The following is a 24,057-nucleotide window of genomic DNA, read 5'->3' as shown; positions in this document are numbered from 1 at the left end:
CACCCCCCCCCCCCCCCACCAACCCCCCAAACCCAGGCTTAGCTACCTTGTTCTTTATCTCCCAGATTCTAGTTATCCAAATTCTACATTTACCTCACCTTAAAAAAAACTACTTAACTGCTTGAGATATGCATTGAATTCGTTCCCTCACCCAGTACCAGGTTATACTAAAATAGAAAATGGCTCTTTTTTAGGCTTTTTTCTGTAATATTTATGTTCAAATGATTGGAATGGACCCCAGTAATACCCTTACCCCCCTCCCCCACACACACCTATGTTGTTAACCACGCCAATGTTATCCGTTTTGTCTTTGGTCTGCTCCCTCCTTCCTCCACCCCTAGCACAGACTGTAAGCTCATAGCCCAACCCTAGCATCACTTACAGGGTGGAGTAAACAACAATTCCAGCCTCTCATCCTGAAAAAACAAATTGTGTATGTGCCTATATGGGTCTGTATTTATGTGTCTGTGTCTCAATGGATCAGTGTGTGTCTCTGAGTCTTGACCAATGTGTGTATCTGTGTCTCTCTCAGTCTCTATCTAAGTGTGTGTATGTGTCCGTGTGTGTGTATGTTTCTATGGGTCGGTCTGTGAATGTGTCTCCATGGGTCTTTGTCTATGAGTGTAAATGTCTATGAGTCGGTGTCTATCTCTATCTATGTGTGTGTGTTTTGTGTGTCCATGTCTCTGTGGGTCAATGTCTGTATGTGTGTCTGTGGGTCTGCATCCATGTGTGTGTGTGTCTCTATGGGCTCGTGTGCCTTTGGGTCTGTATATGTCTCTGTATTTGCATATGTATGTCTCTGCCTGTGTATTTGTGTATGTGGGTCTGTATGTGTGTGAGAGTCTGTGTTTAGGTGTGTGTGTGTGTATGCATCTATGGGCATGTGTCGATCTATATGTGTGTATATGTGTCTCTCTCCTTGGGTCTGTGCATGTGTGTGTGCACGTGTGTGTGTACATGTGTATGTGTCTGTGTGTGCGTATACACGTGCCCCTGTATATGTGTGTATGTACACGTGCCCCCGTGTATGTGCATATGCATAAACTTGTGTGTGAGAGCATGTGTCTGTGCGTGTGTCTGTGTGTGTTGTGCATGTGCACATACAGGTGCCCACATGTGTGTGCATGTACACGTACACTTGTGCCCATGTATATATGTGCATGCACATGTACCCATGTGTATGTGTCTATGTTCGCGCGTGCGTGTCTGAGTGTGTGCGTGCGTGCGTGTACACATGTGACCATGTGTATATGTGTGTGTGTCTGTGTGTGTGCGTCTGTTATGTTTGTTCCTTCTTGAGATGAATTGTCATCTATCAAAATAAAAAGAAACAATTTCAAACTCAAATTCTGACAGTGACCACCAAAATGCTAGATTAGAGGATGGGCTGACTTTTATGAAAAAGTTTTGCTTCAACTCTGGAGGAGAACCTGGCCATTGCAAAAGTAATTCAAGCGAACAGGTAAAATCAGATAAATAAAACCTAGCCGAGATCTTCCTTTACACATCAATCCAAAATGGAAATGTGTGTGTACACAGATACTTTATTCTGCAATATCTAACGCTTCTTCTGACCTCTGAATATGAAAGGCATTCAAAATCTGTGTGGTGAACTCATGCCATATTAGGTAGCATGCCAAAAGAAACCTAACACATTTGTATGTAACTCTCGGACAGTTTCCCTATCGGAAAGGCAGCAACCCGTCGAATTTGAACGGGTTAATGAAATAACAGACAAAGGAGGATGTCACGCATGATAAACAGGGGCTGATATCACTTCACTCACTAGATCTATAAAACATCCCCTCTCCGAATTTGAACCCCGTCCTGTGAGATTGAGAGAACAAACAGGGAGGCGCTAAAATTGAAATACATTCCTGATCCACTCTCCATCCCATGCACATAGGCACACAGAGACACAGAGAGCTGTCACTTTCTGCCATGGTTCGGTCTCACTCTCAGGTATCCACCTGACATAAAAGGTCTTCATTGTGCGGCTGGTTAACCTCCATCAGCAGCCACATTTTTAATTTTGCTCCACAACTATCTCATTTTTATTCCTGTCCTCGGCCATCACCCCACCTCCCAAGCACCACCCCCCCCCACCCCACCACCAAAAAATGAAACTTATCAATCACTCTTTAAAAAGAATCTCTCCAAATTCCTCCTCTCTCTTTTTGTTCTCTTCCCCTGATCCATTCTTGGATAAATTTGCCTTTTTTCTCTCTCTCTCTCTCTCTCTGACAGACATTTGACACAAGCTATTGTTTCCCACCGCTTTCCCTGAGGTGGGGTACATTTCCAAAGTTAGCAGCAGCCTCACACCCCCTGAACCTCCACTCAGCAACCACCCCCCACAGCCCACGCCCCCCCCCCCACCCCCCACCCCGCCACAACCCCCTCAAACCCATACCCAACATTCCGCAACCCAGGGCATCAGCAAATGGCCTACTCCTCACAGGCTGCCAGACTGTTCATAGTCCTCTTCAGTTTTTTCTTAGCCTGACTTGCGAGTACACCCACTTTTAGTAAAGGAAAGACTTGCTTTTAGGTTATGTCCCAAGGATCTGTGTGCACAACGACGCATTTTGAGGGGGAGCCGCTTTTCTATGGAATGATAAGGCACAGGAGGCTACCATTCAGCCCATTGTGCTTGTGCTGGCTCTTTGAGAGGACCATCCAATTCATCCAGCTCCCCTGATCTTTTCACCTAACCCGTCAAGCTCTCCCCCTTCAAATGTTTATCCAATTTTGAAAGTTACTATTGAATCTGCTTCCACCGCCCTTTCAGGCAGCGCCTTCCAGATCACAACAACTCAGTGGTATTAAATCTCCTGTTGAACTCCTCTGCCCCAAGGAGAACAATCCCAGATTCTGCAGTGTCTCTACATAATTGAAGCCCCTCGATGCTTCAAGGTGTTGATATCCTGCCAAAAGTGTGGCTCCCAGAATTGGAAAGATTACTCCAACTAAGGCCTAACCAGTGATTTATAAAAGTTTAGCATAACTTCCATGCTTTTGTACTCTATTTATTAAGACAATCCTCTCATGAGCTATTTGAACAGTCTTCTCAACTTTTCCTGACACCTTCAAATATTTGTGTACATGAACCCCAAGTCCCTGTGTTCCTTCCAAAATGCACCACTTCACGCTTTCACTATGTGGGAAACTCAGATGCCAATTTGCACACAGCAAGATCCCACAACCACAATGTGATAATGATCAGACAATCTGTTTTGGTGATGTTTTTGGGACACCAGGGAGCATTCCTTTGAAGAACTCTTCTTTAAACAGTGCTTTGGGATCCTTTACATGCACCTGGAAGGGCAGACTGGGCCTCCGCTTAATGGGTCATTTGAAAGGCAGCACCTCCGACAGTGCAGCCCCCTCTCAGCATCACCCTGTGATGTTATCCTAGGCTTTTGTGCTCAAGCCTCTGGAGCGGGACTTGAACCCATGACCTTCTGATGCAAAGGTGAGAGTGCGACCAACTCAGCCACGCTGATATTCAAATAACAACAGAGGATGAACACTTCATGTATGATATTCTACCATCTGTTACTGTCACATTTGCTTAAAATAAGTCCACTAAGACCTGATTAAAAGAGTAAACAGAGGAATGTCACACTGCATCAACTATTATTCTCAGTAGTAATATCCTGGCTAAGTCTTTCAATGTTCATCTTGCCTGACTGCACCTGCTATCTCTGTGCCCTCCTCCAGCCTCCAAGATCCCCATGCTCCTCCAATTTTGGCCTATTGCGTAGCCCTGATCTTAATCGCTCCATCATTGGCGGCCGTGCCTTCAACTGCCTGGGTACTCAGCTTTGGAATTCCCTTCCTGAGCCTCACCCTCTTTCTCTCCTCCTTTAAGACGCTCCTTAAAACCTGCCTCTTTGACCAAGCTTTTGGTCTCCTGGTCTAATATCTCTTTATGTGGCTTGGTTGCAAATTTTGTTTGATAATCGCGCCCAGGAAACACCATGAGACATTTCACTACAGTAAAGGTGCTATATAAGTGCAAGATGTTGTTGATTTCAATTGCACGCAAGCTCAGGTTGTTTGAAATTCATGTGCAATCAACATGTTCACTTCCTCAAGCAATGAATCAATCTTTAGTTGGTACATGTAGTTCCTACAACACTGGATTAAGATGGTTGCTTTTATTCAGCATTACAGGGTAGAGGTGTAAAACTAAAGAGCTCTATTAAACTTCACTCAAAAATGGTGGTGATTTTTATTCCAGCTTTAATTCCAGGTTTCATCTAGGGGCAACTTCCATCCCCACAGAGATGCCTCCACAACCCCACTGAGATATCTAAGGCAGGGGAGTGGGATTAGGTGGAATGCTCTTTCACAGAGCCAGTGCAGACTTGATGGACCAAATGGCCTCCTTCTGCACTGTAAACATACTATGATACCTCTATCCCCACCGAGATACCATCATCCCCACAGAGGCACCTCTAACCCCACTGAGATACCATCATCCCCACAGAGACACCTCTATCCCCACTGCGGTATACTCTATCCCTGCAGAAGCGTTTCCAACGCCCCTTTGGCAGAGCACTTTTGACCCAGGAGTGATGAGGACCACTTTCTTTTAACCTGTTTGGTTTCAAATGCTGGGACACATTCACTTCACACAGTGCACAAACAGTACAAGATGAAACAATGAATTAGTGGCCATTCACAGGGATATAATTAAACACAGCACTTTGATTGAAAGACTCAACCTGTGGTATCATCTGTAGAGCTTGCTGTCCTCAATTATTGCTCACTCTGCTCTCCCCTGTCCATTACTGCTTAATTAAAAATTAAAATAATTACAGGTTCGAGTCCCAGTATCTCTATTATATTTAATCTGTGTATCTAACCCACTGGTTCCTAGACCATTCCATTATGTAACCTCTCAGCAGAAACCAAATGAGAAACCACAACAGAAAATACAGCCAATGAATCTCATCGGCCTTGGAGGAAAGGAAGGGATCAGATGGATCCGACATCAGACCAGAGGCTGTTGCGTGGCCTTCCATCACAAATTTGGCTTGAGTGGAGCATAAGCGCCAGCATGGACTGGTTGGGCCGAATGGCCTGTTTCCGATCTGTATGCAACTGTGTGCAACAAATATCGAGCTGTCCTATCCATTTTCAACGGGGTTACTGAGTGGAGGGTAGGTGAGGGGCTGGGGGGGGCGGGGGGGGGGGGGGGGGGGTGGGGGGTGGGGGGGCGTAGTCTTAACCATAATCTGCCTGTATGAAAATTGATTGGTTTTCCAATCCACCATCCATCGGAGTTAACATAGGGTCATGTAGGGCAGGGCTTAATCGAGTGGGAATCCAGTCCTGCGGGTTTCACAGCCACTGACATTGATTCAAGTTGCCCTCAATGTATCTCCTTCACTGGTTTGCACAATTAATATCGATATTAGCACAGTCCCCAAACACACAACCATCATTTTTTTTTCTCCATCTCTAACAGTTTTCCCAAAGTCATCCATTCTAAGAGAAAAATAAAACATTTTATATTTTAATCCCCCTACGACTTCAACATGTAAACCGACAGGTGAATATGACTTAAAATGTATAAACGGAAAGCCAGAGAGACAGACTGAACAGGAATTTCTCCGGTTCCTGCTCATCCTCCCAAAATAACAAGGACAAGGAGTGCACAGCAGTTTAATTCACAAACATGAAGGAGAGACATCAATTTTATTTTTGGTTGATTTTGTTCATCCTGATACAAGGCTGCTCTGAGTGTACACATGTAGTTACCCAATACATTTGTTAGTGGCAATATGTTAAAGCGATTCTTGTTAATATTGCTCAGCTTGGGGACATCGCTTGATGGCCCTCTCTGCTCCAGTTAACCGCAAAACATCACTGCACTTGTTAATTTTTGCATTATCCATGGTTCAGCGGGTGACACGCTCATCTCTTGAGTCAGAAGGTTGTGGGTTCAAGTCTCAGTCCAGAGACGTGAGCACAGCAATCTGGGCTGACACTCCCAGTGCACTGTTGGAAGAGTCTTACTTTGGATGAGGTGTTTAGCTGATGCCCTGGCTGCCTCGTGAGGTGGGCATAAAAGGCCCCAGTGCATTATTGTGGAGGAGTGGGGCAATTCTCCCCATTATCATGGCCAACACTCAGTCCTCACTAAATATTCAGACATCACTAAAATGATACAGTCGCCTCCACATTGCTGTTTGTGGGAGCTTGCTGTGTACACATTGGCTGCTGTGCTTCCTACATTACAACAGTGACTACACTTCAAAAAGACCTCACAGCCTGGAAGGAGCTTTGTGATGTCCTGAGGCTCTAGAGAAATGCTACCTGTCTTGCTTCCTGTTCCATGTATTTCGTGGGATGTGGGTGTTGCTGGCAAGGTCAGCATTTGTTGCCCATCCCTAATTGCCCTTGAGCTGAGTGGCTCACTAGGCCATTTCAGAGTCAACCACGTTGCTGTGGACCTGGAGTCACATATAGGCCAGACAAGATAAGGATGGCAGATTTCCTTCCTTAAAGGATATCCATGAACCGGATGGATTTTTTATGACAATCAGTGGTAGCTCACCATTACTGAGACCAGCTTTCACTTCCAGGTTTTACTATTTGATTTTAAATTCCACCAGCTGCTATAGTGGGATTTGAACCCATGAGCCCAGAGCATTAGCCCAGGATTACTAGCCTGGTGACATTATCATGATGCCACCATCTCCCTTGCGTGTTACGTCCTGTGTGCTAGTGAAATGCTATCACATGAGCCAAAAGTAGCATCTTCAAACAGAAGCCTTTAACCTTTAACCTAGTTTGTGTGGGCAGCTCCCTTCAAGGAATAAGTGTCGACTTTTCCATCTGCAGCAGGAGAGCTGAAAGGGGCCAACGTGGGAGCAGGAGGAGCAACCAACACTGACGAAGTCCTAATGGTTGGAATCTCAATGTTTGCCACTGACGCCTTCTGGGAAGTGCTTTTGTGTGGAGCAGCAGGGAGAGCATGTGTTGGTTCAGCCTTTAGAAAGAGGTCGACCTGCTTTGGAGGGAGTCAAACACTACTGGCTCTGTCTGGGATTGGCCTGCTATCTCAGCCATGTGTTGGTTACTTAGCCACTCTTTGGACAACCATTGCCAAGAAACCCTGTGTACTCTCCCATGAGCACCATGCCATTACATTGAGTGGCTCCAACAAAAACACAATGGACCAGGATTCAAATTTTAGATTATTCACCTTAACCTCCCCTCAGATTCCAAAAGCCCATGTACGAGATCAGTCACTCAAGTATCCAGAAAAGAGCAGGTCAGCAGCTGAGGATTCTGCAGTGAGTATCTTACCTCCTGACTCCCCAAAGCCTGTCCACCATCCAAAGGCACTAGTCAGGAGTGTGATGGGATACTCCCCACTTGCCTGGATGAGTGCAGCTCCAACAATGCTCAAGAAGCTTGACACCATCCAGGACAAAGCAGCCCACTTGCTTGGCACCCCATCCATAAACATTCACTCCCTCCACCACTGACGCACAATAACAGCAGTGAGTACCATCTACAAGGTGCATTGCAACAACTCACCACATCTCCTTTGACAACACCTTCCAAACCCACAACTTCTACCACCTAGGAGGACAAGGGCAGCAGATAGATGGGAACACCACCACCTGGAAGTTCCCCTCCAAGTCACTCACCATCCTGACTTGGAAATATATCGCTGTTCCTTCACTGTCACTGGGTCAATATCCTGGAACTCCCTCCCTAACTGCACTGTGGGTGTACCTACACTATATGGACTGCAGCAGTTCAAGAAGGCAGCTCACCACCACCTTGCCCACATCCCATGGACAAATAATAACCTATTGATGAAGCCACACTACCTTTACTTATCTCAAACCAGAAACCAACTTTTAACATTCTCACAGCTATTTGTTTCTGGATAAAAACTTACTTTGAGCCACCAGACTACGTCTCAAATCTAAGGCTCACACGTTAGAGCAGATCTCGATTTTGTGCGTGGGAGGTTAAAGGATACCTTTTACCTTTCTCTGTTAACCTGTTATTGCTCATTTTACATCGACTAACAAAATCAAGATCTACCCTGCCATGTTTCTCTGCTACCCAGTGGTTGATGCAAGTAGTAACTGATACAAGGAATGGGATAATTATACAAAGAAGCCTAGTAATGGAATACCATTCCCTGGGGTATCCATAGGGCTCTGGCCTGGAACTCTGGAAGGCCTTAACAATGAGAGGAGAATTAACAGGACATCACCTGGATAAATATACTTCAACCATTACGTCAATAGATGGATTTCTTCATCATGTACGCAAATGATTTCAGTGCTTGTTTGCAATCTGAACTTCGCTTTTGAAAGAAATAATCCTGTTTTGAAATTATTGTATTCTTATTGTTCAAGAAAGGGGTTTTGCTCCACAACAACTCTTTCAGTATGAATTCCTGAGCTCAGGATGATGGCCAAAATGACAGATTTTTTTTACTTTAAGCCTAGTTAAAATTACAGAATCCTACAGTGCAGGTGGAGGCCATTTTAACCCATCTAACCTGTGCTGACGCTTTGTAAAAGTCATACGGTGAGGTCACACTTCCATCACACCCCTCGCTCTATCCCAATAGTGTGGCATATCTTTCCTTTTCAAATTGCCTTTTGGAAGTTATTATTGAATTTGATTCCACCACCCTTCCAGGCACCACGTTCTAGACCATAACTCTCTATAAAATAAAAACCTTATCTTCTTTCTTTCCTCTGATTCTTTTGCTAATTATCTTAAATCTGTGCCCTCTGATCACTGACTCTCCTGCCCCTAGAAATGGTATCTCCTTATTTACTTTTTCTTTAATCCTTTCATTAAGTGTGGGCATTGCTGGCAAGGGGCAGTATTTGTTGTCCATCATCAATTGCTCTTGACCTAGTAGAGCCTATACTTATTGAAGTTTAGAAGAATGAAAGGTGATCGTATTGAGACCTATAAGATTATGAAGGTGCTTGACAGGGTAGAGGCTGAGAGGATGTTTCATCTTGTAGGGCAACCTAAACTAGGGGGCACAGTTTCAAAATAAGGGGTCTCCTATTTAAGACAGAGACCAGGAGGAATTGCTTCTCTCAGAGGGTCATTAATGTTTGCGATTCCCTCCGCCAACAAGCATTGAATATATTCAAGTTTGAGTTAGATAGATTTTTGATTGAAAAGGGAGGCAAGGGTTATGGGGGAAGTGGACTTAAGGCCACAATCAGGTCAGTCACAATCTTATTGGATGTTGGAGCAGGATCGATGAGGCTGAATGGCCTACCCCTATTTCTTATGAATCGTATAACTAAGTTGCTTGCTCGGTCATTTCAGAGGGCAGTTAAGAGTTAACACATTGCTGTGGTGCTGGAGTCACACATAGGCCAGACCAGGTAAGGATGGCAGATTTCCTCCCCTAAAGGACATTAGTGAAGCGGTTGGGTTTTTACCACAACCAAAGACAGTTTCATGGTTACTATTACTGAGAACAGCTTTCAATTCCAGATTAATACAATTTAAAGTTCACCAGCTGCCAGGGTGGGATTTGAACCCATGCCCCCAGAGCATGAGCCCGGACCTCTGGGTTACTGATTTAATGATATTGCCACTACCTCTTTCAAAGCCCCTCTTAATTTTGAACACCTCTATTTAATCCTCCCTTAACCTCCTCTTGCTTCTCTAGTTTCTTCATATAACTGAAGCCCCTGATCCAAAGAAAAGGATCTGATAATCTGATTTACTCTTTAAAGTATTGGCTTTTGCTGATGTAGAGTTCCATGGGCATGAGGCACCCTTTGTTGCTTATCCAATTTGAGTATTGGCAGGCAACTCAACCATGTGAAGCATCACAGCTGCAATTCCCTCCCCCCTCACCAACCCCTATCCCCAGCCCCAATCTGTACACCCAATGTCCAGGAAATAATAAAAAAAAACACTCCTACAGAACAGCAATGTGTATTTATACAGCACTGTTAAGGTGGTAAAATATTCTAATATGCTTCATTGGAGTGTTATCAAATGCTTAGTCAAAGAGGTAGATTTGAGTTCTAAAGGGATAGAGAGTGGAAGAGGCAGAGAGAGTCAGAGGGGGAATTCCTGTGCTTAGGGTCAATGCAGATGAAGGCTGCCAGTGGCCAAGTGATTAAAGTCAGGGATGAGAATTATAGAGAGGGCGAGAAGCAAGGCAACTGTTGCTTTCTTTGAGGATTCAAAATGTCCCATTACTGAAAACTTAAGTTGCAGATTTCATGTGTCAGAAAACACTATCATGAAATGTAAATGGCGATTAAGCAGATGTGTGATTTTCTTAACTGTTTACAGGCCAAACCCACCCCTAAGCTTGTATTGCAAAAGTCTACATGAGAGAGGAAGGAATAGCAGAATCTGCCTGTAAAGGTTAGATAAAAGAAGATGTAAGGAGCATAAACACTAACAAAGACCAATTGGCTGTAGTCTGTTTCTGCGCTGTAGGTTCTATGTAGTTCTATATTCAGCACTTGTATGTGTCCCCGTCACCCACTGGATGTATAAGATTTGTCTCTGACAACAAGTGAATGGAAAATTGTATGGACTTCACATCCCACTCATTCCCAACGCGCAACACATAACGCCATGTGCCACCTAACACCCCCACGTAACTCTGAGCCTGTCAGTGCAGAAGATGCCAGTTTCAGTCTCTGAGATGTGGTGAGCCAGCCGCTCTTCCCTAGGGCAGCAGTCACTGCAACAAGGAAGGCAGCAATTCCCTTGGATTAAGGCACAGGGGGCTGGTGATCATCTGGGTAAGATCAAGATCGTTCTCAACTGTCATGCCTTTCCTGGTCAAACAGTCAGCCAACTGCTTAGATTCAGAGCTAGAGATTGACACTTGTACAAAGTACGTGGGGACAAGGGAGGGTGCCTGGAACTATCCACCTCACAAGAGGTGAAAGAAATGGAGGCCAGAGCAGAAATGTGTATACTTTTAAAATGCTTGTACGCCTTTACATGACAGAAAAGATCCCATTGCACTACACAAGGACAAGCACAGAGATCCTCCCAGTGTTCTGATCAACAGTCTTCCCCAAAACAACAACACTGAAGATAGATTATCTGGTGACATACCTGAACTGCTTCGTGCAACTTGCCTCTCCCATTTGAGTCCTTGACAACCCTTAGTTGTTACAACAACCCTGCAGTAACCCTTAGTTTGTAACGTACTCAGAACATTAGGGATTGGAGGAGGCCATTAAGACCCCTGAGCCTCCTCTGTCATTCAACTGGATCTGCACTTCAACTCCATTTGCCCCCCCCCCTCAGCTGGTCCATTATTCCTTAATACCCTTACTGAATAAAAATCTTTCGCTCTTGGTCTTCAAAACTCCAACTGTCCTTCAGCTTCCTCAGGCATTTAGGGGAGGATATTCCAGATGTGTGTGAATAAAACACTTCCTGATTTTCCCCCATGAAGCTTCCAGCTCTCACCTTAAGACTAAATCCCCACGTTTTGCGATTCCCCTATCAGAAGAAATAGTTTCAACCCCACCAAATCCTCGTCACATTCACCGACTAAGATCCTGCCTTGAAGAGTGACCCCTTGTGTGAAACCCTGGAGCTGCCACTGGTGTCAATGGACTTTTACCCCCAACATGGGATAATGCCTTTAAGAAGGAGGGGGGGGGGGGAGGAAAATGGGGAATGCTGGGTGAGAGGGAGAACAGAAACAGGCACAGAGTCTCATATCAACTGCTAGAATAATGGACAGAGAAAAATGACTGCACAACAGCCAAGATGTGGGATCAGAGCGAGGGGATGGCTTTCCTCTGTGACTTTCTCCTAAAATTCCACTAATATATTGTATGTTTTTAAGACAGATTTCAGTTCAGCTCAAGAACCTTGAAGGCACACTGTTTAAACACAGTATAGGCACAGGATATATTTTCTCTGGTAAATTGATAGCTCAAAGAAAACATAGTGGGTTGACCTCCGCACCCATCCTTGAGATTAATCCCACTATGTGTAATCATGTGGTTGGGCTAATTTATGTTTATGAATCCCAAAAATGGGAGAAGAGATTTCCACTATACTTTATCACTTCAACTCTCACTTTGCAATTTGTTCCATAAACCAGTCTTTGGCATTCGTTTTAGATTCAACTAATGCAGCTAATGCCAGCAATCACAATTCCTCCAAGCCTTTCATCTCTGGCCTCCCAAACTCTGTTTCACCCAAGGCCCAACACAACCAAGACTCCTTCGCCTGTTTCCTATTCCCTGCTAAGACTTTTTTTTATCCTTTCATGGGATGTGGGCATTGCTGGCAAGGATTTGTTGCCCATTCCTAATTGCCTTTGAACTGAGGTGGCTGTTAGGCCATTTCAGAGGGCAGTTAAAAGTCAACCACATTGCTGTGGGTCTGGAGTCATGTGTAGGCCAGACCAGGTAAGGGTGGCGGATTTCCTTCCCTGAAGGGCATTAGTGAACCAGATGGGTTTTTACAATTCACCAGTCATCTCAGTCACCCTGTATTAACTGACCTATGCCACCATCTCAAATTAATCAAATTCAAATCCTAGCCCTTCTCTGGACATTCCTCCAGGGTTGCACCACTCCCGCCCTCCTCAGCCACCACCACCAGCTCCCACCATCCCACCAGCTTTTGCTCCACTAGTTTTCCAACTGTATCCCCTGTCACATATCCTCCTCCATTCCACTCTCAGCAGCAGAGCCTTGGGTAATCCTGGGCCCTTCCTCTGGATTCCCCTTTCCAAACCCACCCCATCGCTCCTCTTCTCCTCAGCTTTGAAGTCCTCTTCCCAAAACCAATCATTTCTTCAGCTAAGCTTCCTAAATATTCCACAACTTCTCAGTGTTGGCCCTTGCTTCTGCAGAGGGCGTTGGAGTATCCTGCTATGTTCAAAGGTGCTAAAGAATGTAGTTTTACCCTTAATACAGAATCAATGATGGGAGGTCACTGGATGCCCAGTGGCATCAAGCGAGTTTGTTTGCAATGATGCAACACAGCTTTGGCCTCGAGTCATTGCCAATGAAGTACTATCATTCGGGTCTGAAGTCATATTGAGGCAAGGGATGCCAAAGTAGGAAATCTCACCGGACTTCAGCTGTGCATTGCCAGCAGTGTCACTGTGTGGGATATTCTATGCTGCACGTCAGACAAAGACACAGTGCCGTGGACCCATTGTTAACATTAATATTTAAGACATTGCCGCATGCACAATCCTGCCAACACATGGAAAGATCCTTTGTCCAGAAGCTCCGTTCCCTGGCAGGACAGCAATGAGCAAAAAGCAAACAGCTCATGCCCACTGCCACCCTATGGCTTTAGGCTGCGAGTAGGGCACCTTGGCACAGGCAGCTTGGCTCAGGTGGCAGCTCTCTCGCCTCAGTCAGGAGCTGGTGGGTTCACGTCCCATCCCGGGACTCGAACACGCTACTCAGGCAGAACTGAGGAAAGGGCTGAACTGCCTTCCATCAGCTGAGGTGCTAAAGCGAAGTCTCATCTCCCCATTCTGGCAGCTATTAGGTGGTGTTATTCAAAGCAGGGCAGGTGTGGGAGGACAGGGGTGACCTAGCCAACAGTCCTCCCTCAGCCAGATACACCAAATATCTGACCATTCATCCAACTGCTGTTTGTGGGACCTTGCTGTGCACCAACTGACAGCTGTACTTGGTCCATTAAAGCACAGTTGCTCCATTTCAAAGTAATAATTATGAGAAGTACTTTGCGCATTATAAGTAGTGCGCTAAGGTTCTATATGAGATGCATTTCATCCTTAAGTTTTCTCTTGTACACTGGTCCATTTTATGTGAAGATATTTAGTAATATGAGGCTGACTCACTTGACAGAATATCCACAAATGGAGCTCAGTGCTGCAATGCCAAATTTTCTATTAAAAAAACTTATTAAATGTTTATTTACCCATTTAATCTACACAAATAACTGGAATATTTGTTTAAATGTAACCTGTCCTAATTTGGTAAACAGCAACTATAACAATTGGTGTTTATACTGCATGGTTAACAAAGTCAAATGTCCCAAGGCATTTAATCAGGTAGAAATTTGACACACAATCATATAGAAGATATTGGGCAGAATTTTATGGCCCCACCGAGGCCAGAGTCATTCAAAAGTCCTTTGACTTTGGTGGGACCGGTAAATCCCACCAGCATAAAATTCTGTCCATTTGGACAGGTGACAAAAACCTTGGTCAGACAGGTGGGCTTTAAGGATGGGGTCTTAAAGCAGGAGGGAGAGGTAGAGGCAGAGAGGATTAGGGAGAGAATTCTAGAGTTGCGGACATGGGCAGTGAAAACACAGTGAAGGCGATGAAAGCTGGGGGTGAGCAAGAGGCCAGAATTGGAGGAATGCAGAGACCTTGGAGGTGTTTTGGGGCTAGAGGAGGTTCCAGAGATAGGGAGGGGGTGAGGCATGAGGGATTTGAAAACATGGATGAGAGTCTTAAAATCTCCAAGGTTGAAACAATAAAGGCTCACAATGTTAAACATTTCTCACAGCCTTATGTGATGAGAGAGCCTGGATTACAGATTCATATCATGTACAGAATGGATTTTGAGCTATTCTGGTGAATGAAGTGCATTGAACAACACCAAAACTATTACACACATAATAGTAATAAAAACAGAAAGCTGGAAAATCTCAACAGCTCAGGCAGTATCTGTGGAGAGAGAAAAACAGAGTTAATGTTGCAGGCCCATGACCTTGCATCATGAGTTCTGATAAAAGATCATGGACATGAAACTTTAGCTTTGTTCTAATCAAATTTTGTTGAATACCTTGGAATGTACTGCTATTTTAAAAGTGCTACATAAATGCAAATTGTTGTTGATATTGCAGACAGCCATTCTACATTACAGAACATTCTTTCCTGTGTCTGTTTTATTGTGCTATATTACCCATTCCTTTGTATAGAGGAACATTTATGAAAGAGAAAATATTGATTGATATATTAGAAACAAAACCCCTCATTCCCCTTTGAACCTTGCCACTGTTTAGCTAGTGAGCATACAAGAGTATGAAACATCAATGTGCCCATAAGGACTGTATCTCCCATCTCCACACATTATTACACACTCACCAAGCACAGCATTGTAACTAATGCTACCTCCCAAACTCCAAACACAACTTCCCACCTGCTCTTCCACCTTCTGCCAACCATGCTGCCATGAAACCAAGACCCATTGTGCCACTTCCTCTTTATTCTTTAGCTCAATCTTTCTCATAGTGTCCCAACTGTGGACCCCCTCAGATCTGTCAGTCTTACCTTCCTTTAAACATCACCTCATCCTTCTCCCTGGGCTTCTTAAACCTGCATGGCACCATCCACACTTATGGACCTTATGTCCCTTAGACAAAAAACAGTTACAGTAAAGGGGATTTGGTGGTGTAGTGGCAGTGTCACTGGACTAGTAACCCAGAGGCCCAGGTTAATGTTCAGAAGCGTGGGTTCAAACCCTATCATGGGAGCAAATGTAATTTAAATTCAATTAATACACTCTGGAATTAAAATCTATGGTGACTATGAAACTTTGTCATAAAACTCATCTGGTTCACTAACACCCCTTCAGGGGAGGAAATCTGCTACACGTGGCTCCAGACCCACAGCAATGTGGCTGACCCTTAACTACCCTCTGAAATGGTCTAGCAAGCCACTCAGGAAATTAGGGATGGGCAACAAATGCTGGCCTTGCCAGTGATGCCCACATCCCATGAAAGAATTTTTTAAAAAAGGCAGGGAGAAAATGACACTTGGTCTGCGTGGGGTGATTGGAGTAGGAGGAGGAGGAGGATGCGGTCGGTCATGAGATGAAACCACTAGGAACACTTTCGAGCAGAGTTGGTAACACCCAGTGTCAATAACAAAAACAAAAATAGCTGGAAAAACTCAGCAGGTCTGACAGCATCTGCGGAGAGGAAGACAGTTAATGTTTTGAGTCCGTATGACTCTTCATCGGTGTCAATACCCGCATGATTTGAAGTTAAACTAAATTTACCCAAATATGTAGGGAAAGGAGGGGGGAGGGTTGTGCAGTGAGGAAGCTGGTGGCAATTGTAAATTGAAAATAAAAGCAAGAATTTTGATCATGTTTGTTATGCTGCAGTTGCCAAAACTGGAAATGCCACAAACATTGAATGAGGAAATACCAACATATGAATTAGGAGTAGGATTAAGCCACTCAGCCCCTCGAGCCTGCTCCGCCATTCAATAAGATCATGGCTGATCTAAATGTAGCCTCAACCCCACATTCCTGCCAACCCCCAATAACCTTTCACCCCCTTGCTTACTAGGAATCTATCTAGCTCTGCCTTAAAAATATTCAAAGACTCTGCTTCCGTCACATTTTGAGGAAGAGAGTTCCAAAAACTCGCCACCCTCTGAGAGAAAAAAATTCTCTTCGATATAATATATGACAGCACTAAGGCTGGAACATCAACTGTGTGTCAGCCTTTGTTCAATTGGTAAAACCTGCTTTACTCAGGTAGGTCCAAGGACCTTGGTGTGCTTATTTTAGAGCGTAGACCTAAGAGGTGACCTGATAAAATAAATAAAAAATTATAAAATAATGAATAGGTTGGAGTGCGTGCCTATTGACAGATTATTCCAGTTCAACAGGTTGGAGAGGACCAGGGGACATAATCAACCAGGGTGACTGCTCTTGTTCATCATTCAACAGCCAGCACTGGAAAGTGCACATGAGGCAGGAACAGAATGAGGCTCAGCGATGATTCACTGATGCCCTGATCGACACCCAAGATCTAGGCCTGGCTACACTGAATAGAAACAAGGCCTTGCATTCCTAGAGAATCTTTCTCTGCCCCAGGACATCCCAAAACACTTTACAGACAACTAAATACTTTTGATATGCAGTCACCCCTGCAATGCACTGCGACAGCCAATTTGTTCACAGCAAGTTCCCACAAGCAGCAATGTGATAGAGATCGAGTTTTTGTCATTTCGAGGGAGAAATATTGGTCAAGACATGGGGGAGAGTTCCCCTGCTCTTTGTCAAACTTGCTCCATGAGATCTTTTGCATTCGCCTGAGAGGACAGGACCCGGGTTTAACATCTTATGCACCTCAGACAGTGCAGCACTCCCTCTGATCTTGCACTGGGAGTCTCGACCTAGATTTTGGTGCTTAAGGGCTTGGAGTAGGACAGGGACCCACAGCCTTCTAACTCCGAGGCAAAACAAAGAAAAAAATGACACCGAGCCAAGGATGAGGCACTGAGGCCAATCAGTGTGGAACCATAACCCAGTCACCAGGAAGCAGTTGTTCAGGAGAGAACATTGGAGGGAGGGTGGCGTGGGAGAGACACCTCTGACTGAAAGAAACCTGAACAGAAAAGTTCACCAAGAAAATAATGCCCCCCCCCCCCCCGACCCCCCACCAAATAAAAATGCGACAGACACAGGATTGTGGGTGATTATAAATCGTGGAAACTGTACACTTGTCGCCGGTTTCACCATCCGAAGCCACTCGAGTGTGTTCCACCTTAAAGTTCACCATCTGCTATTCTCCATATAATAGGCATTCCCATTGTACTCTGAAGACAGTGCTCTACAGTCGCTACCGAGCCGAAAGAAGGAATGAATCCAGTGCTGAAGGGGTTGATTTTAAATATTTCTAAGATTGGACTTCTGACAAACAGCCCTCCAAATAAAAAATTATGCACATTTTTTTTAACCCCCCCCCCCCCAACCTTTGTAAAAAGGGATGCATTGATTTGTGACCAGTGTCCAGCATGCCAGTCTCTTTATATTCCTTTTTTTAAAAAAAACAACACACATGCTGGGGGATTTATAAAAAGCCGATCAGCGGGAAATGGGGCAAATGATCCAGGCGAAAGGATTCAGGAGGGAAGGCCAATGGTTCACCTCTCCGTTCGGCCGCAGTTTGGGTTTATCGCTTGGTCGCTTTTGCCCAGCCTGGATCATATCGGCTGCATACCGCCCCGCAGTAACACTTCCCCGCACATTAGCACCGGAACACTTAACACACGCGCGCGAAATTCCTTTGTCACTTTAACAAGAGGCGCTAACAGATAAGGGGGTAGGGGTTGGGGGGGGGGGGTGCGGGGGCGGTTGGGGGGGAATAATTTCTCCACTTAACTGGTGGACAGGGAAAGTCAGCGCCAGCGATATCCAGGCAGCTTCAGCTTAAAAGTCTGGGTATCTAAAGTACACGTGTACTTGCACAGGCATATCGAATTTATAAATCGCTCTGGAGCACTCTCTGCTCGGAGATGTACCCCGATCACATTGTTAATAAAAATGTATTATTAATAGAGAAATCAATGCCATTTGGAAAGATGTCTCTCATGTATTAATCCGGGGTTAGTTTATAGGATAGTATAAACCAGCGTTGAGAAGCTCGGCGAGCAAGTTGCTTTCAGACGTATTTTATGATATGATTTTGAAGGCGCATATTTATCTTTCAGAAAAAAACCCTTGAATTTTGGATATTTAGACTGTAAAGTAATATCATTTTTTTTTCAGTGAATATGACACGATGCTGCTGTAGGGCCAGCAGAAAAGGGTAACGAAAAGTTCCTCTGATTGTTCACAGCTCACCCATGTCCCACCTCTGATCTCTGCTCAGTGAGCTGGGATAAGGGGGTGACAATTGCCCTGTGTTCCGTCAAAGGGGGTAGGGGGGTGGGTTGGGCAATAAAAGCGGGCTGGAGCCTAACTTCTGACCGCCAGTGGGCCACCCCAGGTTTGCGCCGTGCACGAATGAACCCACCTAACGCCCCCCCCCCCCCACCCCCCTCCCACACTCACTTTGGGTATGAATCCCTACCCAGTCGAATAGCGCTCGGTGGAGAACCCCGCGCCTTGGAGGATGCGAGGTCCAGATTTAAGACGTTGAACCTTGTCCCCTTAACGTTTTAAAGACGGGTCAATCCCGGAAAAAAAAAGTACAATCGGGCATCCAAATCTAGTTAAATGTTAGAGGAGTTACTTGGGAGCTGAGACGGGGGGGTGCGGGGGAGAAGATGGGAAGATGGGATGGGGCGGCATGGGCTGGGGTGGGGTGGAGCAGGGGATCTAATAAATGGGGCCGTGAACTGCATCATTGCAATACTGCACAAATTCCTATCCTATCTCATAATGCTGGCTATTATTGCATAGAAAATATGACACACTTGAGAACTTAGACGACCGCGTACAATCAGAGCGAATGCGCTTCTGTATAGCTACACCCAGTCCCAAAGTAACACGAATTCGCAGACAATGAATGGGCCCATTTTAATATCCCCTGGTTCTGGGTACAGCCACCAAGCCCAGCACAGGAGGAGTTAAACTATGTAGTAGTGCTTTCTCTCGCAAACCCACGTTACCCTGGTCCAAATATTCCTGAATGGAGGGACTTGATAAGGTCCTCCGTGTCAGGGATAAAAAAAAAATCCAGGATCCACGCCGGCTCCTCATGCTCCCACTTTCAAAAATAGTCACCTCAACCATGGAAGGGAGTCACGCATTATTAATTCATATTTTGTCACAAATAGGGAATTAATCACCGCCGTCACTTATTAATTAATTAACAGGCAATTAAGTAAGTGGAATGCACAATAGGGCCGGGATGTTCAACAAACCAGGAGGAAAGAAGCCTTGGTGACAGTATTCAGGCACTCGACATGTTTACAAGAGAAAATTTAATGTAAAAAAAATCTGCACGGCTTGTTAAAAAAGTTCAGGAGAGCGCGATTTTATTTTCAAATGTTAATTTATCACAATTTGCCCTCACCTCCTCCGTATGAACTCTGTAGAGAACACGGAGAAACATGGAGAGGCAGATTTACCATAACAGTCTGTGAGGACACAGGTGTTCACTGCCCCCGCTCTTGTTCCTGAAGGTTTATTTTACTTTTGAATACACTTCTTTATTAGGACAATGTTATTTTTTAAATGAAATCAGCTTTCCTTTATTGCTAAATTGGAAAATACAGCTTTGAAAAAAAATATAAACAGTACTATAACAAGCTCCACCTGCACTTTTGGCACGACCAATTCATTTTAACAGACACCGCAGCATCTAATAGATGGTCGGTAGTGGAGATGTGATTAAAGCAGCAAGTGAGTAAAATATCACTTCCCGCTTTATCTAGGTCTTTTATTTAAAAAAAAAATCTTGTAAATAATAGCAAATTAAATTAAGAATGTCAAAGATCACAAAACTGCTATAAGGCTTACAGCACATTTGGCCTGTGTTTATAGTTTTTTAATTAAACGAGTGGATTAATACATTCTCTACGCGCTTAGATTCTTCCACGCTTGCTTCCAAAACAAAGCGGGATTGGAACTAATTCTTACAGTCAAATGAGTATCTTAGGTGTACAATTTTTTATATATATAAATAAAAGCTAAAATTCTGGGGGCGTGGAATGGTTTTCACTGTCCAATCTCTTCCTGGTCATTGGGAAGGAAGCAACTTTCAATGCGAGAGGAAAACACAGTGGATGCTGGAAATCGGGAAGGTCACAGAGCTGAAACCTTAATTCTGTTTCTTCCTCGCCCGAGCTGCCGAGTATTCCCAGCATGTTCTGTGTTCAGTTTTAACTTGCAACTCCCAGCCGCAAAGAGGGAACAACTTTAAACTTTCAGGCATCCAGCGTTGGCCAGTCTTGATCCCCACTTAATCAAGTAGTGGCCACATTTATTCTAAATGGACTGGATGCCTTTTATATTGAATTAACCGGCCATCACCGTGGAAAAAACACCTAACTCGACACCGAAAAGCGATAGCCACTTAATTCCTTGTATATCTATTATACAGGTGCATTATAAATAGCGTTCCTCAGATATTCCAACCAACACTTAGCCTCCATCAGCATCTTGCATAAACCTCTTTCATCCCCTCAAAAAATATTTTTAAATCGCCACGTTTATTCAGAGAGAGATAAATAGTCAAAGGGTGGTCAGCATTTCACACGGAACATTTCTGGAATGAGCTCCGTTATAACTGGCAGAATTGATTCTATCATTTATTTTTAAAAAAGTTAGCAGAACTTTTACACAAGTTACCACAGCTGCACAGAGACACTCATTGCAATGAGGAGAGAGAGACTACAAGAAGGATGTTTACCCACAGTTTTTACCCCCATATTGAACAGACCAGATAACTCCACAATTGACAGCACACAGATCACAAATTCCAGCCGCGTTAAATTACAAATACTACTTTCTGTGAAGAGGCACATGCAAACACTGCAAACGTTAGCTGTACAACCATTTTTTAAAATATTCAACTGCAAAAATCAGCAATAATTCAGACAAATCCGACTAATTTTTTTATGTTCCATTGCACTGGCGTAGAGACTGCTAATTCCAAATTGGAGATGCATTTATATAAATTTGGGGTAACCGCCATTTTCTGTAGATGACAGCCATGTGCGGAATACAGAGAGAAGTCTGGACTGATGCCATAAATCTCCTTTCCAGAGAGAGAGAGAGAGAAATGCGAAAAACACACACGCACAACCAGGAAAGGAAGAGGGCTGCGGGGAGGGTGGGGGAGAGAGAGAGAGAGAGAGCAACAAAAGCAAAGCAACAATCACATTTTGCATTCAATATATATTTTTTTTCCAAAATACATCTAGGCGAGCCAATGAACATTACCTGAGTCAGGCACAGCGGAGAGTACATAGTTATTACGGTGGAGAATGACTTTGACTTGTATGAGAATACCAATTTCAGACTTTGTGCAGGAATCTATTTTCCATGCTGAACTGTAACCCCGGCCTTGGAGTTCTGAAAGCGAAAGTGACACAACGTTGGTGTGTGTGTGTGAGTGTGTGTGTAAGAGTGGAGGGAGGGAGAGAGGGGGGGCGGAAAAACAGGCTGTACTGTACACGCTGTCGGTTCTGTCACAAAACAACACAAAACACACAAGGAGAGGAAATCCACCGCAAAGGTTGCTGTCAAAAAAACTTTCTCTCCCTTTTTCTTTTTTTGGGGGGGTGGGGGTGGGTGGGGGGGAGGAGGGCGAGGAAGGGGGGGGTGGGGGCAGTGGGTGGTCAGTTACACGTGACGTAATGAAACTGACATCGCAAAGGTTGACTGGGGTGGGGGGAGAGAGAGAGAGAGAGAGAGGTGGGGGGGGAGAGAGAGAGGGAGGGAAACGGGAAAAAAAAACGCGATCAGGGGAAGAAGCAAGAGCGAAATGAAGGCGTTCGACTTGTCAAACTTTGCAAAGGCGGCTGAAGGAGATCAGATGCTTGCAAACAGAAAGCTCTCTTTCTCCGAGAGGCAAATGACACCGACGCCTCTCTGACGATTCGCTCACTGTTGTGGGAGTCATCAGCGCTCCAGTAATCCCCCTTCCCTCCCTCCCTCCCTCCTCCCTCCTCCCTCCCTCCTCCTACCCCACCCCCTCCCCCCCATGAAAAAAATAATGAATATTTTATTTATTTAAAAAATTGGAGTTGGAATGTTGTTCCTTTGCTGCGCTCTCTATATCCCCAAACACATTGGGCGAGAGCTGAAACCGTTCGGTGTTTAAAAGTAAACTCCACAAAAACTTAGGATTTCGAGCCAAACTTTTCTCTCTCTCTCTCTCTCTCTCCCTCTTTTTTTTGTAAATTGAGAGAGAGAAGAGAAAAATTGGATAAGAGGAGACGGTGTTTACACAGCTCCCATTTTTTTTCTCTGAGAGGAACCTCTCCCGCTTTTATACACAACACACACACACACACACACACACACAAAAATTGGCTCGCTTGCAGACAGCCCTGAACGTGAGGGGTTTTTTTTTTGCTGCAGCTTCCGAACCGGGAATCTTGCACACCCAATTGAACTAGTTTCGGGAAAGTTATCAGGTCGCTCACGCTGAAAAAGAAAAGCAGGGATAGCTCAACTTTTGCACAGACACATCAACCCAAAAAACAAAATACAATCCGGATACATTGCCTGCCTGCAGCCTTGTTTTGTAAAGTAGTGAAAATCGCGACTCCAACTGTTACGTAACGTGAATTTGGAATTCTAAAACGCCAAGCTAAAAAAAAATTGTCTTTGCTTTTCTTTCTAGTTTTTTTTTACGTGGAGAAGTGGGGGGGGGTGGGAGGGGGCGGTGGGTGCGGTGTGGGGGCAGGATGCAGGATGTTTGTAGAATATTTTTCCTCGTTGCTGCTCAGAGAAGATTTTAGGGGGTGCGAGTTAATTTCAACCTAAAACCCAGCCTTTGGTCTATTTTTTTTCTGGTGTGTGTGTATGTCTCTGTCTGTCTTGTTGCAAAATCGCCCTCTCTCTCTCTCTCTCTCTCCCCCCCATCCTCCTCCCCTTGTGTGAGTCACGTCTGCCGCCTGCCTCCCAAACCGAGCTGTCAATCAGCTGCCGAAGAAACCTGGTACCCGGTGCCAGGCAGTCATGGGCAGCTTTACGCTAGGGGAGGAAGAGAGGGGCGAGAGAGGAGGGGTGTGGAGAGAGAAGGGAAGAGGAGATTGAAAGGCGACGCAGCTACAAGTTTGACTAAAATCTCCAGTCGCCTCTGCTCGAGGGCTTTACAGATACCCAGCAGCGGGCAGAATGTGAGCTTATTGTCTCTGTTCACCCTCCTCTGCCACCTCCCCAATTCCCCACCCCCCCCCCCCCCCCCCCCCCCCCCCCCTCCTCACCCCACCTTCATCCTCTCTTGCCTTTAGAAGCTACGGCACTTGCTTAAATGCTTCGACTAGAGCTTTAAGAAAACCACGCTGGGTTTCTCCATGTTAATCACCCCAGTTCCCAGCAGTGCAGACTAACAGCGAACGTCCGAAATATTACCACTTTAACCCGAGGAAGCACCCGTGTCCAAATGGCGTGGGAATCTTTTGCGACGACTTATCGTTTCCCCCAAGGCACCTCCGCACAAATAAAACTGCCCCGGAGAAATTCTGTGTGCGGGGAGGGAAGGGGAGTGGGGAGTGGGGAGGGGGTAGGTGGGGAGGGGGGTGGGGAGTGGGGAGGGGGTAGGTGGAAAAGGGAGAGGAGCAGAGCGCGAGATTGTGGCGAAAAATGTGGTCATTCGGATCTCCATGCTAGCAGTTGT

General features: G+C 45.0%; 1 protein-coding gene and 1 long non-coding RNA gene across 3 annotated transcripts in view; one reads left to right on the top strand and one right to left on the bottom strand.

Annotated features, from left to right (window-relative positions):
- The window catches only part of nfixb (nuclear factor I/Xb), a 376,050-nt gene that overhangs the window by 328,370 nt on the left and 23,623 nt on the right, over positions 1-24,057 (bottom strand). For both annotated transcript variants that reach the window (XM_041177033.1, XM_041177034.1), the window contains exon 3: positions 21,651-21,782. In XM_041177033.1, coding sequence (XP_041032967.1) covers positions 21,651-21,677 — 27 coding nt within the window. In that variant the 5' untranslated portion in view covers positions 21,678-21,782. The remainder of the gene's footprint in view (positions 1-21,650; positions 21,783-24,057) is intronic.
- LOC121271222 overlaps positions 23,344-24,057 on the top strand; it is a 76,309-nt gene continuing 75,595 nt past the window's right edge. The window contains exon 1 of the long non-coding RNA XR_005941693.1: positions 23,344-23,557. This is a non-coding gene — a long non-coding RNA (uncharacterized LOC121271222). The remainder of the gene's footprint in view (positions 23,558-24,057) is intronic.

Source organism: Carcharodon carcharias, chromosome 30 (assembly GCF_017639515.1).
Source record: "Carcharodon carcharias isolate sCarCar2 chromosome 30, sCarCar2.pri, whole genome shotgun sequence".
Taxonomy (NCBI): domain Eukaryota; kingdom Metazoa; phylum Chordata; class Chondrichthyes; order Lamniformes; family Lamnidae; genus Carcharodon; species Carcharodon carcharias.
The sequence above is the reverse complement of the archived record's forward strand: the minus strand, read 5'-3'. Positions and strand labels throughout refer to the sequence as shown.